This window comes from Leptidea sinapis, chromosome 31 (genome assembly GCF_905404315.1).
Source record: "Leptidea sinapis chromosome 31, ilLepSina1.1, whole genome shotgun sequence".
Taxonomy (NCBI): domain Eukaryota; kingdom Metazoa; phylum Arthropoda; class Insecta; order Lepidoptera; family Pieridae; genus Leptidea; species Leptidea sinapis.
This window is the reverse complement of record NC_066295.1, coordinates 2,971,104-2,987,086: the sequence shown is the minus strand read 5'-3', so window position 1 is coordinate 2,987,086 and position 15,983 is coordinate 2,971,104. Positions and strand designations below refer to the sequence as shown.

General features: G+C 34.9%; 1 protein-coding gene and 1 non-coding gene across 2 annotated transcripts in view; both read right to left on the bottom strand.

The window, feature by feature from the left end:
* Positions 1-15,983, bottom strand: part of LOC126974043 (tetratricopeptide repeat protein 28) — a 116,666-nt gene that overhangs the window by 15,993 nt on the left and 84,690 nt on the right. The window contains exons 21-30 of the mRNA XM_050821415.1: positions 14,081-14,183; positions 12,890-13,026; positions 11,348-11,525; positions 10,405-10,519; positions 9,039-9,196; positions 8,555-8,653; positions 7,219-7,334; positions 6,559-6,674; positions 4,671-4,798; positions 2,254-2,460 (exon numbers count right to left, since the gene is read on the bottom strand). Of these exons, the coding sequence (XP_050677372.1) occupies positions 2,254-2,460; positions 4,671-4,798; positions 6,559-6,674; positions 7,219-7,334; positions 8,555-8,653; positions 9,039-9,196; positions 10,405-10,519; positions 11,348-11,525; positions 12,890-13,026; positions 14,081-14,183 (1,357 nt within the window). The remainder of the gene's footprint in view (positions 1-2,253; positions 2,461-4,670; positions 4,799-6,558; positions 6,675-7,218; positions 7,335-8,554; positions 8,654-9,038; positions 9,197-10,404; positions 10,520-11,347; positions 11,526-12,889; positions 13,027-14,080; positions 14,184-15,983) is intronic.
* Trnaf-gaa (transfer RNA phenylalanine (anticodon GAA)) lies at positions 14,457-14,530 on the bottom strand. Its single transcript has one exon. It is a non-coding gene; the product is annotated as a tRNA-Phe (tRNA).

The window sequence follows — 15,983 nt, the reverse complement described above, 5'->3', positions numbered from 1 at the left end:
CATACTGTGATTGCTTAAAATTTAGGTCTTTAAAATGTTAATACCCTTGTGGATGTCAGATCATATCTTAATATATATAAATTACGTGTCTTGTTGTTTGTCCGCGATGGACTCCTAAACTAATGAACGGATTTTAATGGGGTTTACTTCATGGAGTGCAGTTTAGTCCAACTTGAGAGATAGGATAATTTTATTTCGATTTGGTATACCCATAATTATTTTTATTTCCAATATTTGTTTTGTATGGAAATATTTTCTATGAGAGAATTTAGTGACGCACGGTGTCACAGTTCTGCTGTGAAACAATTTCATTATAACCACAGGGAGCATTTTTTACGAAATAATTATTGATATTTTGAAATATTATTGGCAAATTCCTATAAAACAGTATTTATTTTTTATTATCTACAGAACAAAGTCTGTCGGGTCAGCTAGTATTTATATATTATTTAAAACTTTTTAAAGCTGTGGATTATGTATAAAAAAATTAAATAAATAAATAAGCGATTTTGCAAGCTTGTAATTGTAGTGTCGCTATTAAGAAAGAGGAATTCAATCTAAATTTATTGCGCGATACTTATAATGGTGTATTTAATATTCACATATACAGGCTGTTGTTGTTAACTGTGACCAGGCGATTCTTCCGTAACTATTACAGTTATCCAAAAACTTATTACTAATATTGAAAGTACGTTATCCAATCGATATATTGACAATACTCATAAATGTCACTAGCTGACCCGACAGACGTTGTTCTGTTCATATTAAAAAAAACTCTTGCGGGTGGAATTTCGTAAAATCCGTTCTTAGCTGACCTCTACTCGGTGAAAAGAATATTCCTAGCAAATTTCAAGTCTTTAGCTCTAATGGTTCCAAAGATATCGTGATGAGTGACTATATACGTGGAAATCTCTTATATATATATAGATTATATATAAATGTCGATATAATGACATATTAAAACTCACAATAAATTTTTAAAATTCAAACGAGAAGTATCCAAAATTTTGATATAAAACTCTCCCATTTCGTATCAATTTAATAAATAAAAAAATTCGGATTCGAGTTTTTTTCATTTCTTTGCATTTTCTGACAACATTTACCATAGTAATGTATATTTTTCTAACACTATCATAAAACAGAGATTCCAACGAACAAAAGTCCACCGACTTGTTGAATAATATGATAGTTTGACGTGAGAATTTTTTATTTTTTTTTTATTTATTTATCATATTACATATACCGATATAAAACTAGGTCAACTTAGCATCTAAAAAAACCACAAAGGTTAACAACTAATGCTAATAACACTTAATAATACGTCACAACTCACAACTTATACTATAAATTAAATGAATAAAAGTGAAAATATTTTAAAAGACATAAAAACGAATAAATATAACTTATAAATATGACTTAGCAGGTTCAAATTCTCTTAGCTGCTATAATTTTTGTAATAGATAATCTTTTAGTCTGTAATTAATGTTTTTAGTATTTAAATTTTGCCGCTCAATGAAGGGCAGCTCATTTAGCAAGCGAGGTATTAGGTAATCGGCAGTTCGTTCGCCGTACACGTTGCAGGCCCGGAGAATCGACAACCGGTTCTGAGTTATGGCTCTTGTTTGTATAGGATGTTCTATCGAATTTCTATCGATTGAAAATTAGGATTCCTTTTTCGATATTAAGTCAAAATATGGTGAAAAAAGAAATATTTCAGATCAAAAAAATTACAGTGTACCTAGGATATAAAAAGGTGACTGTTCACCAAATCTTATGGATTTTTTTTTGTAAAAGATAAAAATAAAAAACCCAAATCTTATTTATTTGAATATTTCACATAAAGTTTGAGGTTATGTGAAAAGAGTGCAAAACCAATAGTTGTAGGTCTTTTTATTACCTACAACTACGCTATTCAACTTTTTTCCATAGCACTTGTAGTTACGCCGGTAATCGATATAAACCGTTGTTTACCCTTAAACACCCCCTTTTTCCACATCTCGAACTCAGATCGCCCTACTACTAGATACCTTGTTAATTGTCTTTATTAAACTATTATAGTTAGTACAACCAAATCTTTAATTTTTATTTAGAACACCAAAATTTTATGAACGATGCGGGACTTGAAGTCGCGACCTCTCGCGTTCCGTGCGAGTGCTCTCCCAACTGAACTAACCGTTCGAGTGACGTATCGTCGTAAAATCTTGTATGCTTTGTAATAATTAGTACAGAGTTATAATTATAGTATAGACTAACCATGTTCAGAGCGGAGTCGATTCTGCCTGTTATGTTTGTGAGGTCTGAGCGGTTTGATGGCGGGCGCGGCCAGGAGTGCGTATCTCTCGCACAGAGGCTCGGCGTCAGCGCCCGCTCGAAGCGCCCCCCATGGACACGCGAACAGGGCTCCCTCGACCACCAGGATCAGCTCCCGACGACCGCCACACCCTCGGTGGCTGTGCGACGCTACACACATCATACTTAAATAACTCATTTTAACTATTAACTATTATATCACCAAGGAAAGTTTATTTCATTCGTATTGCTGATAAAAAGTTATGTGACATAGACATGGAATTTTTACCGATGAAGTGGGCACCAATACATAGAAACGAAGCCGAACCATAAATTTTCACATAAACATTAATTGCAAGATTTCATCGAAAGTATTATACACCGAATTGCACTCCCGAATGGACGATCGCATATTTTAGAGTAACTCGTTTTGAAGTTTTACGAAGATGACAATAAAATGAAATAAAAAAACTAGCTGTGTTAACATTTACCAGTGAGCTTCTTTGCACAGGAGGCCGGCTTAAATATGGGTACCACAACGGCGTCTACTGCCGTGAAGCCGTAGCTAGTGACAACTGGGCAAATGAGACTTAATATCTTATGTCTCAAGGTGACGCTCGTCAATTGTAGTGCCGCTCAGAATTTTAGGGTTTTTCAAGAATCCTGAGTGGCACTGAATTGTAATAGGCAGGGCGTATCAATTACCGTCTGAGCGTCCTGCTCGTCTCGTCTTTGTTCTCATAATAAAACTTACATTGTTACATAATCCTTTTCATTTTAAGTTAATCGGTAATTTTACGTATTGCAAAAGTTGGTATATAGTTTGTTGAGACAAAATAAAATATTTATATTTTAATTGTTAGTTCGAGGGCATAAGAGAATAATAAACATTTATAATAGTACATTATTACAACGTTCTAGTAATTGTGAAACCGTTTACTCTCACCACGGAGCCTCCGGTTCAATCCTCTCCTACCTACTACTCCTACCTCTCCTCTACTACCTACCAGTTGTGTTTTTCGGTTTTTAAATTCAGGTTCTGTTATCTTAGTTATTTTAACGTATAGATGGACTGTGACCGCTGTAAAAACATCTCTATACTCTATCTCTATTTTCAGCAAACGACCAAACACTCAAACAAGATCCCTAACAAATCGCGAGTGTTACACGTAGCTGTCATGCACACTAAAGTAATAAAGGAGACTGATAACCTTTTATACATTATTGGGCCATGATGTAAAAGCATGAAATTTGTGTCAATAAATAGCTTATAAATTAAAAAAGCATCACTGAAAATTTGAGGATATTTGGCAATCTGAAAGCTGAGTTTAAGGAGGTTTTGTAAAATTGAGGCTAGCAATATATGGGCAATAACTTATATTAAATCAGCTGATTTTTGAAATGCGATTGTTTTTTTTTGTATGATAACGATTCTACAAGTTTTGCAATATCAGAAGTCAATTAGAAAGAAGGAAAATATCAATAAAACAATCTGAAACACTCAAATGACAAATAGCGTAGTTATAAAACGAGTAATTGACAATTGACGTTCTAGACAATTCTGTGGCCGTCACTGTCAGCACAGATAAAAAATACAAAACGAGATTCAGAATCGACCTTTTCTTCGATCGATTTCTTAAGGTTATATTTTTTTTAACAAGACATTGTGTTATGTTATTAATAATGTTTTTTTTAGTAAGGTACTTTTATTGAATCCATCATCTGGTCCAAGTGGTTTTGGGTTGAATTGTATAAACTCATTCACATTAATCGATTATAGTAATCGTTATCCCATTTTAATCGTGAGTTTTAAGATAATGAAAACTTAATTTTAAGATTTCTCGTTTTCTAGATTGTGAATTAGGCTAATTTAGTATATTTTGAAATAGAGAAATATTACAAGTTCTTAAACCATAATTGAACTTATTACATTTTCGCCCAGAAATCCCCGTCTCCTTTAGCCTGTTGTTTTGCGTTGCTGTACAACAACAGGCTCTATCTAGACGTATACATTATCTATTATATTAATATTAGTGATAAAAGTAGCAGTTTAATCGGTTGATCTATTGTGTGGGACATTGCTTGGACGCACGTCCTGATGAGGACCACACTCGTAGTGATGAGGAGATTCGGGCAAACGCTCAGAGATGACACATTCTTATTCTCAAAGGAGACCTTCCTTTAGAAGGCGTGGTATCCTTAGGGGGCTCAATTGGGGTAGGTTCTCTGCCCAGAGAGCTTTAAGAGCTTTTGAAGGTTTTAAGGCATGTTTCTTGGTGTTATAAAAGAGCATGAGCCGTGGTCAACAACTGTCTTGTTAGGAGCGTAAAATTAATCCTTAGCTTGAAACTTAAGCTGGAGTGTCATGTGTCTAAACTTACCGTGGTTATTGTTACACGAAGCCGGCAACAAATCTTCGAATGGCGCGAGAAGCATTTGATAAAGGTCCAGGAGACACGGCGGTCCTTGCCACGACGGCTTGTTCTTGCGTGGCCCGTGGATACTGGATCTTTTTAATGAAAGCATAAATAAGACCATGGTAAAATAATATACTCTGCCTAGTATTCTCGTGACTGGCCTAAGAATATGTCATCAGTTGTGATGACTGTTATCCAACTATTTTAGAGTGAAAGTTATAGATGTGAGCGACACGACAATAGCGATGAAATGGCGGGCTGTCAGTATGATATATATTAACGGCTGTTTTCAATAACCTATCTATCCTTAGTTTAACTTACTGATACATTGCTGTCACCGTTTAACGACAAGATCTTATCTATCCATAGTTATGTCCAATATAGTTATAGTCCAATGCTATCTGTCAATAGGTTATTAAAATGTAAGTAAGCGTAACAGTATAGATTTGTCTACCTCTAGTAAGTCAAACTAAGGATAGATAGGTTATTGAAAACGGCCGTAAATCGTGACGTAGTCTTAGGCTATCGTGGGAAGAGAATATCAAGCAGCTTATATTAAACTATGAATTAATCTATCTGCCTAGCTAGTAACGAATTGCATTTACATATCTGCTACATTGTGTGTATTAGATTAGATTAAATTTACTTTAAAAAAAATATTACTTCTTGTCTTAAAATAATGACATCTCATCATAATTTAATTGAGCTAAGTGCATAAAATATAGAGTTTTTTTTATGGAATAGGAGGACAAACGAGCGTACGGGTCACATGGTGGTAAGTGATCAGCGCCGCCCACATTCTCTTGCAACACCAGAGGAATCACAAGAGCGTTGCCGGCCTTTAAGGAAGGTGTACACCTTCCTTTTTGAAGGTACCTAGAATAATAACTAGAATTTTGAAATGAATGAAATTAAATGAAAAATGAATTAATACTTAACAATAATTTTGCATGCCAGAAATGGCCGATTGAATTGATACCTTAAAATTATTTATACCCATTGTAACATGTTTTCTGGCAAAATAAAGGATGTATGATTTATATAACTGGCATATTATAATGCCGTTTTGACTCCATTCAAATAAAAACATACTTCCAGCCAATGTTATTTTTTGATTCATATTAGCAATATAATGCATGTTTACGTTAAATATTAACTCTCAAAATAACAGAAAAATTGCAACAACAAAAAAAGATGATGGTGCTACTGTTTTTCACAAGCGAGTAAGTGTGAACAAACGTCAAAACGTGACCGAATTAGAACGTTTTCAAGTCACGCAAAATTATATCTGCCTTATTTTACATACAATATGGCAGCATATCAATGTGTTTAATATATTTAGCAAACAGTTTATCAATAGTTTATTGTGGAACTCGAGCGACAAGAGTAATCGACAACGTCGCATGCTTTGCACATACTAATACGTATTACAAATGCGACGATTTGTGTATTATTTCTGACTCCATATTAGTTTTTAAGCTTTTGTAACTTAAATTATAATCTTATTTATTAAATTAAACTGGCAGACGTGTAAACCTCAATTCAGTTTTGATATTTCGATTGCGTGAGACAAGTAAACTTTTCGCACTCAAACAACATTTTAATTTACGAAAAAACTCACGCGTAATTTTAAAATGGGCAATCGGCTCTTTTACAACCGCAACAGCGTGCGCCAAAGTATTATTGAAGCTTACTAGTCGTGATTATTAATTGTAGTTTTTTGATATTTAATGTACTAACTACGGTGCACATTTTTATTCTTCATTGATAAAATTACGTGCTTCTAAATGATTGCTGATCTAATTAAAATTGAGGGTAGATTTCAATAAGATTTCAGAAAATTTTAACAGACCTTGTAGATCCTTGCAAACTCGCCACGGAACCAGCCACAGAGCCTCCAACTGAGCCCACGCTGAACAGCGAACTGAGTGAGTAATTTGAAGAGTTCAGCAAATGATTACGATTTACCTGAAAATACTTTATATTAGCACATTTTGTTACATGTAGGTACTTTAGGGCCGGGTTTTTACCAAATATTGTGAATTGGTTTTGTTTAAAAATTAAATATTCGAAGAAAACTGGCCTCCCATTTCCTCTCTCTCCGTTCCTTATCCACGATCCCCCCACCCTACACTCCTCTTATATTTTTATATTATACATGTATATATAACATATCTATTTAATTACATTAGTTTTTAAGTTAACCTAACTTGAGTGATAGCAAACAGCCAGGTTTTCCCAGTTTACTGGATTTTTCCCCACAAACCATAAGCATAATAAAGTTTTATCCCTCAAGACTTAGATGGGGTTATAGAATAAGTTTCTGAGACCTAAATATAAGGTTTAGTTGTATATTGCTATAATAATAATAAGATTTTAAGAATAAGTAGATTAAAAGTAATTTTGTACATATTTTAATACGGAATATAGAAATTTGAAAATAGATTTTTTTTTTCAACGCCAAGGAATTTTATAAAGTTTAAGTTAGTAGATAACATTGTGAAGTACATACTATTCTAGCCAGACCAGTGCTCGGTCTGTCGTCTGGTTCCCACTCTTCGTCTCTGCGTTCAGCCGTCTTCAACCAGGTAGACCATTCATTTATACACCGCTCCAGCTTAACCACATCTGGACATGAAGATATAGGTATAATAGTTGGTACTTGAATGAAAAAAACGGTGAAGAATTTAATTAAATTAATTTAATTTAATATATAATACTGTTTGAGATCCATACAAATAAAAAATAAACTTAAATTTAACAATATAAGCAAGCTCTAAGAGAGCTTGTAAATAAACAAATAAAAATAATTAAATCGACAATTAGATCATATTTGTTAGTAACGAAAACACACACTAACCCCCTTATTTATAATAGTCTGCTAACTTAAAGCATTACTAATTCTCACTCTGTCTTTTTCTATTGACCTAAGTCAGAATGAGAAAAAACACTCCTAAGCGGCTGTTTAAAGTTAGCGGACCATTATGAATAAGGGGGTTAATCTAATGTTAGAAAATATGTCAATATACCAATAAGTTGATAAATTGGGTAGGTAGGTAGATAGTAGTAGGTTTATTGGTCCTAATATCTGCTTATCCTTCTGGGGTACAGAGCTCTTTAATTATAATGTAAGTGTCTTGTCAAACGTGCTATTCGCTGTGTCGATTGGCTGATCGATTGCCGGTCCCTATGAATTATTACGACAATAAGAATGAAAGGACATACATGCCTATTCATTTTGATACGCAGAGTATGTTATAAGATATAAGAATAATTAATATATAATAAAAATATAATATAATAATAATCTTAATATATATAAATTACGTGACACGTTGTTTGTCCGCGATGGACTCCTAAACTAATGAACGGATTTTAATGGGGATTACTTCATGGAGTGCAGTTTGGTCCAACTTGAGAGATAGGATACTTTTTATTTCGATTTGGGACCCATAATTATTTTTATTTTCAATATTTGCTGTATGTATATTTGTATGGACATATTCTCTATGAGAGAATTTAGTGACGCACGGTTTGACAATTCCGCTGTGAAACAATTTCATTATAATAACAGGGAGCATTTTTTACGAAATAATTATTGATGTTTTGAAATATTACCACAAATTCCTAAAAATCAGTATTTTTTTTATTATCTACAGAACAACGTCTGTCTGGGCAGCTAGTTAATATATATATAATAAGGTATAATGATAATTTTTATGATTTTGTAATACTTAAACGCCAGTCTTACTATCATTATTACGGTTAGTTTTGAACGAGGAGTTCAATCTTTACATTCTTAACATAACTGTAAAAGAGCTGAAAGTACTGAGAATTACTCAACTTACTGGTGTTGGTTTTAAGATCATCGGCGCTGATGTCGGGGAGACTGTTGTCACCATCTTCCACTTGGTCTATCAGCGACACTTGGTGGAACCTCAATATTCCTGAAATAAGTTCATAGCTATAACACCACAAATTTAATCCTTTCATCCTTAAAATCTGGACAAATGGCATCATGAATCCCATGTGCCTTTTAAAAGATATTTCATACACATAAAAGCTGTGGGATTAATTGCCTTAAATGGTATTATCAGGCAAACATGATAATTGTTTGCATTTTTTTCATGCCAATAAGGGACCCAACGAGCACGACGTTCTGATGATGGTTATTGATACCATGTCCAGTGTTTATAATCCAGTGCCATTTAGGATTCTTGAAAAACCCAAAAATTCTAAACGGAACCACTTTTGCGCTCGAGACATGAGATGTTAAATTTCATATTAATTTTACTTCAGGAAAATATAATATATTAGAATTTCCATGAGTACCTTTATGTGGTTGGATAAGCCAGGAATAAAGTCTTCCAGCTGCCAGGCTGTAGTACAACACGGGTGCTTTCAGCTTGTTTACCACTTCCAGGATATGATCAACACTCGACGGCAGCCATTGCTCCACTCTTTCTTTGTTTCCATCCTCTGTAACGTTTCTGTAACAAATAAACATATATTATAGTTTTACTGGAACTTTAGGTGATATTATATAATTAGCTATACGTATGTATAGCAAATTTAAGACTTTAATTGTTTTCTCATGGATGCCATTGTCAGATCTCGACCAAATTAGCTTTCAAAAAAAGAATTGTCAAAATCGGTTCACCCCGTCGCAAGTTAAGATAAAAAAAACATACCGACGAATTGAGAACCTCCTCCTTTTTTGAAGTCGGTTAAAAAGAATAGGGTGGTATAATCAGAACAACTACTGAAGCGGTACGCAAAGGGAGGTCACAGAAAAATTTTGTTTAGGGATGAGAATTGTCCAAAATGAATTAGTCCAAAATTAGTCAAAGCTTTAAGAATGCTTCACAAAGTGCAACATGGACACTATCCGACTTCAGTGATGGTTTGGTGGGGTATTACCTATGAAGGACTGACTGAGCCATACTTTTGTGAAAAAGGTATCAAAACATCGGCACATGTGTATCAAAATCCTTATATTGTATCCTTGAGAAGGTAGTGAAGCCTCTTAACAACACCTTATTCAATTACCAAGAATGATCCTTCCAGCAAGACTCGGCGCCGAGTCATAAAGTGGGAGGCTCCTTTGCACAGGATGTCGGCTAGATTATGGGTACCACAACGGTGCCTTTCTGCCATTTCTGCCGTGAAGGAGTAATATGTAAGCATTACTGTGTTTCGGTCTGAAGGGCGCCGTAGCTAGTGAAATTACTGGGCAAATGAGACTTAACATCTTATGTCTCAAGGTGACGACGCAGTTGTAGTGCCATTCAGAATTTTTGGGGTTTTTCAAGAATCCTGAGCGGCACTGTATTGTAATGGGCAGGGCTTACCAATTACCAAAGCTGAACGTCCTGCTCGTCTTGTGCCTTATTTGTCTCAAATTTTTGTTTTCCCTTTTTCAACACACATGTCTAGAACCTTTTGTTTTGGAAAGGAACCTGATGGACTCGAATCAGTCATTATTAAAATCAATCAAATAACACGGAATCGCAACTTCAGTATTAACGCAATAAAACGGAAAGCGATGACTACGGCACAGCACTACGTTGCAGGCGTGCTAGCCTCACCTACCTAGCCTAGCCTACCCACTCTTTACCTCATGGCCCCGACTGCATTCAACTCGCGCGACAACTATACTCAGAGTTAGCAGAGAAAATGATCAGACATCACCGCTCACCTCTGCATGTTATGAACATCACTGTTCTGTGATGACACATGTTTGTCCAAAGTGTCCAAGCCGCGACACCGGCCTCGTTCCGCCACTAACAATGCTTCACCTTCTCGACCCAGCTCTGTTATGAAATGATAAATTCAGTTTTAGTGGAATGAACAGCAAATTTAGTAAGGAGTAAAATTATTTATTGGTTCAAATAAGACACTTATGAAACACAAAGCTAATTTAAAACTGCGTTTAAATTGTATTAGGAAGGCGGAAATAAGGACAATAGACATACATAAGCAATTATATAAAAGTTGGTGACTTGGAAACAATTATTATAAAAATATTAAACATTCAAATGTGCAAACCTACCGGGAGTTGAACCTATTTTTGTTATTGTAAAATTCAACGTTTTCAAGTGGGTGAAAATAACGTTTAAAGATTCCTTTACATAGATCCACAGACATACAGAGAAAGGTGAAGTTAATAATAAAAATATGCATAAAAGAACCGATCAGTGTCTTGCTTCTCAGGTCTAAATCATACATTTTTGATCTATTCGAACTTGTGCAAAGTTTTAATAAATGAGTATAACAAAAGTAGAATAATATTTACTTTTTAATTCTGGTATTATTTTCTTCTGAAATAAAAATCGAGGGTAGCTGGAAATTCGAAAATATAAATTGCGGGTAGTTGGTAATATTCGCCACGAGCGCACGAAACGTGATGGTGGTGGGGAGGTTGGTAGGGGGTTCGTTAGCCAGTCTGTTGAGAACATCGGTGCGGAATACTGTATACTGTGGAAATAATTTATTGAAGGAGTTAAATATACGTGTGGAAGTGCAAGTGAGATCGTTGTTCCACCTAGTTCCAGTATTTACTTTAAACTTGGATATCTAAGTTTTGATTTAAGAATAGCTCCGTTTATGCCACTTAACACTCATTCACATTCACAACTAACCAACTAGGACCCTCTGCAGTGCGTGTTGTGTTGATGTATACAACGCTGCCATCTTTCTGTCCCTGTGTTTCTCATTGCTGGACTCCAGAACATTCAGCGCTGCTTGCAACTGGTCCTTCGCTTCTTCCAGCTCACCAGACGCCCACAAAGCGAACCCGAGTCTGTGACGAACTCGAGACTGAAAGCAATGTTTAGGCGTATATGTATGTATCGTAGTCAGGAACGAAGCGAGTACGGAGAAGATGATTCGGTATTCGTCTTAGCTCGCGTGTAACCGGCGTGCGGTACGAGTGCGGGCGCACTACGAGCGCCGAGCACTAGCACTTAGCAGGCAGCAAAGAGTATAATAATATAAAAGGAAAAGAGAGCCCTCTCTACGCATTATGAACTGTCTATTTGAAAACTAGCGCCATCTGGAGATTGGCCCCGAAAATAACTATATATAAGCTCGAAATAATAAAATTCATTTTTAATGTTGTGACGCAATTAAATAACTAACTCTACTTTTGTAGGTATTGCAATTTTTTACCATGTTGAAATTGCGCGTAGAGTTAGTTATTTAATTTTGCCACAACATAGCACATAAGGGATAGATTTAGTAGTGTAAATATGCAAAATGGAACACGAGAGCTACATACATGCGCTAACGCTAGAAGTAGCCGCCATTTTATGACCAGTGGGCAATGACACAAATAAAGAAAAGTTGAAAGGTTTCAAAGCGAGTGACAGCTGACAAAGCTTTCATTTTCGGGCCACCTAACAGATGGCACTACAGTCTTCTGAAAACGTCACTGTCTGTCCCACCCCTGGCAGGCAGTCAGGAATAGCAATCGAGCGAGGCGGTTGTGAAACACGCACCCGCATGGCAAGAACACCTCGTTATTATAAAGTAATATATTACATTTGGAAGTAAATCGTTATATTATTATAGGTACTGTGTGTTTACTTGCTGTCGTGTTCAAACGTCCATTACGATGGACAACCACGAAGATATGACAATGTGACCGGCTTTGCCCGTCATATTTATTTCCAACTGTGATAATAATAACGTTAACAACCGTACCAAATATTATCTTATGCCTACTACTCGGTTAAGTTAAGTTAAGTCTTTTGTTGGGCGATATTTATGTTATGCTTTTAAGACATGATCCCAGAAAATTTGTGACGATATTCAAAAGAATTGTTAAACATCATTTGTGTGGTATGACATTTCTATTTCATAAATTACAATCTAAATCCCAAAGAAACACATAATATAATTAGCTGATAAGATATATAGACATAAAAGTAAGTTAACATAAACTACAATACAATTAAATTGAGAATTTTAATAAAGTACTAAAACACCTCTTTAATACTTTCGACATATCTAAACAAAACATTTGTTTAGTAGGAAGTAATAAATTTTGTTTTTACATTCCAGAAAAAAATCTCCGGATTGAAAGCTTGCAAAGCAGACATAAGACTCTCTCGATCTCAGATCTCAATCGACAAACAGGTTATTAACATATCAATTGTTTATTTAAATTTCAGATAAGTTACCTCCTCATCAGCATCAGCTAGACCTTCGGTGGCTGCAAGTGACTGTCTCAGGTAGGACACAGCGCTCCCACATGCGCCCATGGCGAGATGAGCTCGACCCAGGTCTGCGAGAGCATTAGCTCTGCCGCGACTGTCACCTATCACAAATATAAATTCGTTACAAAACTGACCATCCAGAAATGTGAGTGAGATATGGAATGAACAGCATATTCAATTTCCAAAAAATAGAAGAGTAAAATGCATTTAAAAAAGAATAAATTTAAAAAAAGAGGAAAAAAATTGGAAATCGATAAGATAGTAATTTTATGGGCAGGGCGTATCAATTACCATCCGCTGAAAGTCCCATTCGTCCCTTATTCTCATAAAAAAAAAATTGTTACTATAAGCTAATATGACAATATCTATCACAAATTTCTATGAGCTGTGTTATAATTTTTGTCTACACCCATGCCTTAAATCCTCTATTAAAGATTCTGAAACAGTTACCTTATTGCCAACATTAAAACACCCAATGTTCTAATAACCATTACATCATCCAAACGAGTGTTTTAATGTTGTACTGAATTTCATAACAACACTCCTATCTTTTTTTTCAATCCCTTTATGCTCAAAGAGTTTTAACAGACAGCCACATTCTTATTGCTCGATGCGTGGTATCTGTATGAATTTCAAAAAAAGAATATTTTCGTTTACGCGCGTTCCACACTACCAGAACGTCGCGCGCCGAAAAAAAAAAGTAGGTTATTCGAATTTCGAAGCCCCACCATTTTTCTTCGATATTTTTATTGTTTTGTTTACAAAAAATTAGCGATTCTTAAACGCTGCAAAAGAACATAATATTGTGAATTTTAATTGTTGCACTATACAAAATGTAAATTACTACAAAAATAAATAATTCTTTCTTAACACTTATTTTATTTGTGATGGATGATATTAGGTTACTACTAGGACAGGCTGTTTTAATGTTAGCAGTAAGCTGTTTCAGAATGTTTTAGAGGATTCATATTCAGGGTGTAGATAAAGTCTTGTATGCACCTGTTGATAATTAGGTATTAAAATACTCATGTGATACTATAATCAAAATAAATCCACATTCGTGTTTTAATACCCCTTATTACACAACTGTTGCATAAATCTAGTTGGCATCTTGTGCGAAGCCTTCCAATCATAAAATAATATCAAGGGTATTACCAGAAGCAGTAGCATGCCTCAATCGAGACTCGTGCCAGCGGGCCGCCTCGGCGTGTGCGCCCGTCGCTGCGTGCGCGGCTCCCAGACCGCCGCAAGCACGACCCTGTCGAAACAAATAAATTAATAAACATTAAATGGGAACAATCTAATAATATATGTAAATCTAATAATGCACTCAAGTCAGAATATAGAATTTGGACAGTTGATTTCTTTTCATTCAGATTTTTCAGTATAGCCTTGGTCTTAGTTTTTTTCTTTAGTGGGTTGTTATTTATGTAGCATGTTGCTTTAACTTAAGTCACTTACCATGTGAATGATAGTATGATTGTACAATATGTATTTTTGTACACAAATAAAATTTGAAAAACAAAACTTATGAACGATGCGGGATTCGAACCCACGATCTCCGGCGTTTCGTGCCGGTGCTCTAACCAACTAAGCCAACCGTTCGAGTACCGCCTCGCTATTAAATTCTGTTTGCTTTGTTCAACTCTCAGGTTGTGGCTTGTGTGTTTATAAAGTTTTGTTTTTCAAATTTTATGTGTGTATTAATCCAAGAAGTGAGGGTTGTCACTTTAAAAAAATAGTTTTATGTATTTTTGTGTCATTTCAATTCAATATACCTAATATTAGATAAATATAAAGATTTTAGTTATAATTGGGATCTAGTAGTATTCTGTCGAGTAATGGATGACCCCGACGATACAGTGTTTACTTTTTTTGGGGTACGGGGTCCACGCTTTTTGATCTTAATGCAAAACTATTATAATATATTTCTTATTAGAATTAATAAAAATCTGTCTAAGTAATTGTAAAAAATATATCAGAACGTTAGTTGTATGCAGTGCGTGTAAAGAAGTGAAATAAGGTATTTATATTTGTAATTCCAATTCAAATATTTTTATTCAAAATAGGGTGTGACATCACTTATTGAAAGTCAAAAACTACCACCCATTCCAAAATGTATGCCTCAGACCTGAGAAGAATGGGCGCAACAAACTCAGCGGGCTCTTTTTTTTTCATCGAAAAAATATCTTTACAAAGTAATATTGTACAATTAAACTTATTATTTATTAGCCTGAGGGCGGTCACTCCATTCCCAATTCAATTCAAATATTTTTATTCAAAAAAGGATTTAAAATCACTTATTGAACGTCAAAACTACCACCCATTCAAAAGAGACTGCCTCAGACTTGAAAAGAATGGTCGCAAGAAACTCAGCGGGCTTTTTTTTTAAATATAAATATGGATTACAATGTGATATCGTACAATAAACATTTATAATTAAAGAGCCTGAGGGTGTTCGCTTTATTCCCAGTCCGTGGTGTCATTAAGAAAATCGTTTATGCTATAATAATCTTTCCCACACAAACGTTTTTTGAAAATTCTTTTAAATTTTCGGACACATTTGTTTTTTACATTTTCTGGGATCATATTGTAGAAGCATATACATCGCCCAACAAAAGACTTACTAACTCGACCCAACCGAGTAGTAGGCATAACAAGTTTATGTTTGTTCCTCGTATTAACATTATGAATGTCACAGTTTCTAGAGAATTCTTCAATGTGCTTATGAACATACAGAACATTATCAAAAATGTATTGTGAAGAAACAGTCAAAATGTTTATATCTTTAAATTTTTCTCTTAATGATTCTTTAGGCACTAGGTTATAAATCGCGCGAATAGCCCTCTTCTGTAGCACAAAGATGGTATTAATATCGGCCGCACTGCCCCATTACAATATACCATAGGACATAATACTATGAAAATAACTAAAGTATACTAATTGCGCCGTATCTATGTCAGTTAACCGTCTAATTTTCTTAACCGCATATGCTGCAGAACTAAGCCTATTCGCCAATCCTTCATTATGCCCCCAAAAATTTCTCTACAAAAGTAGA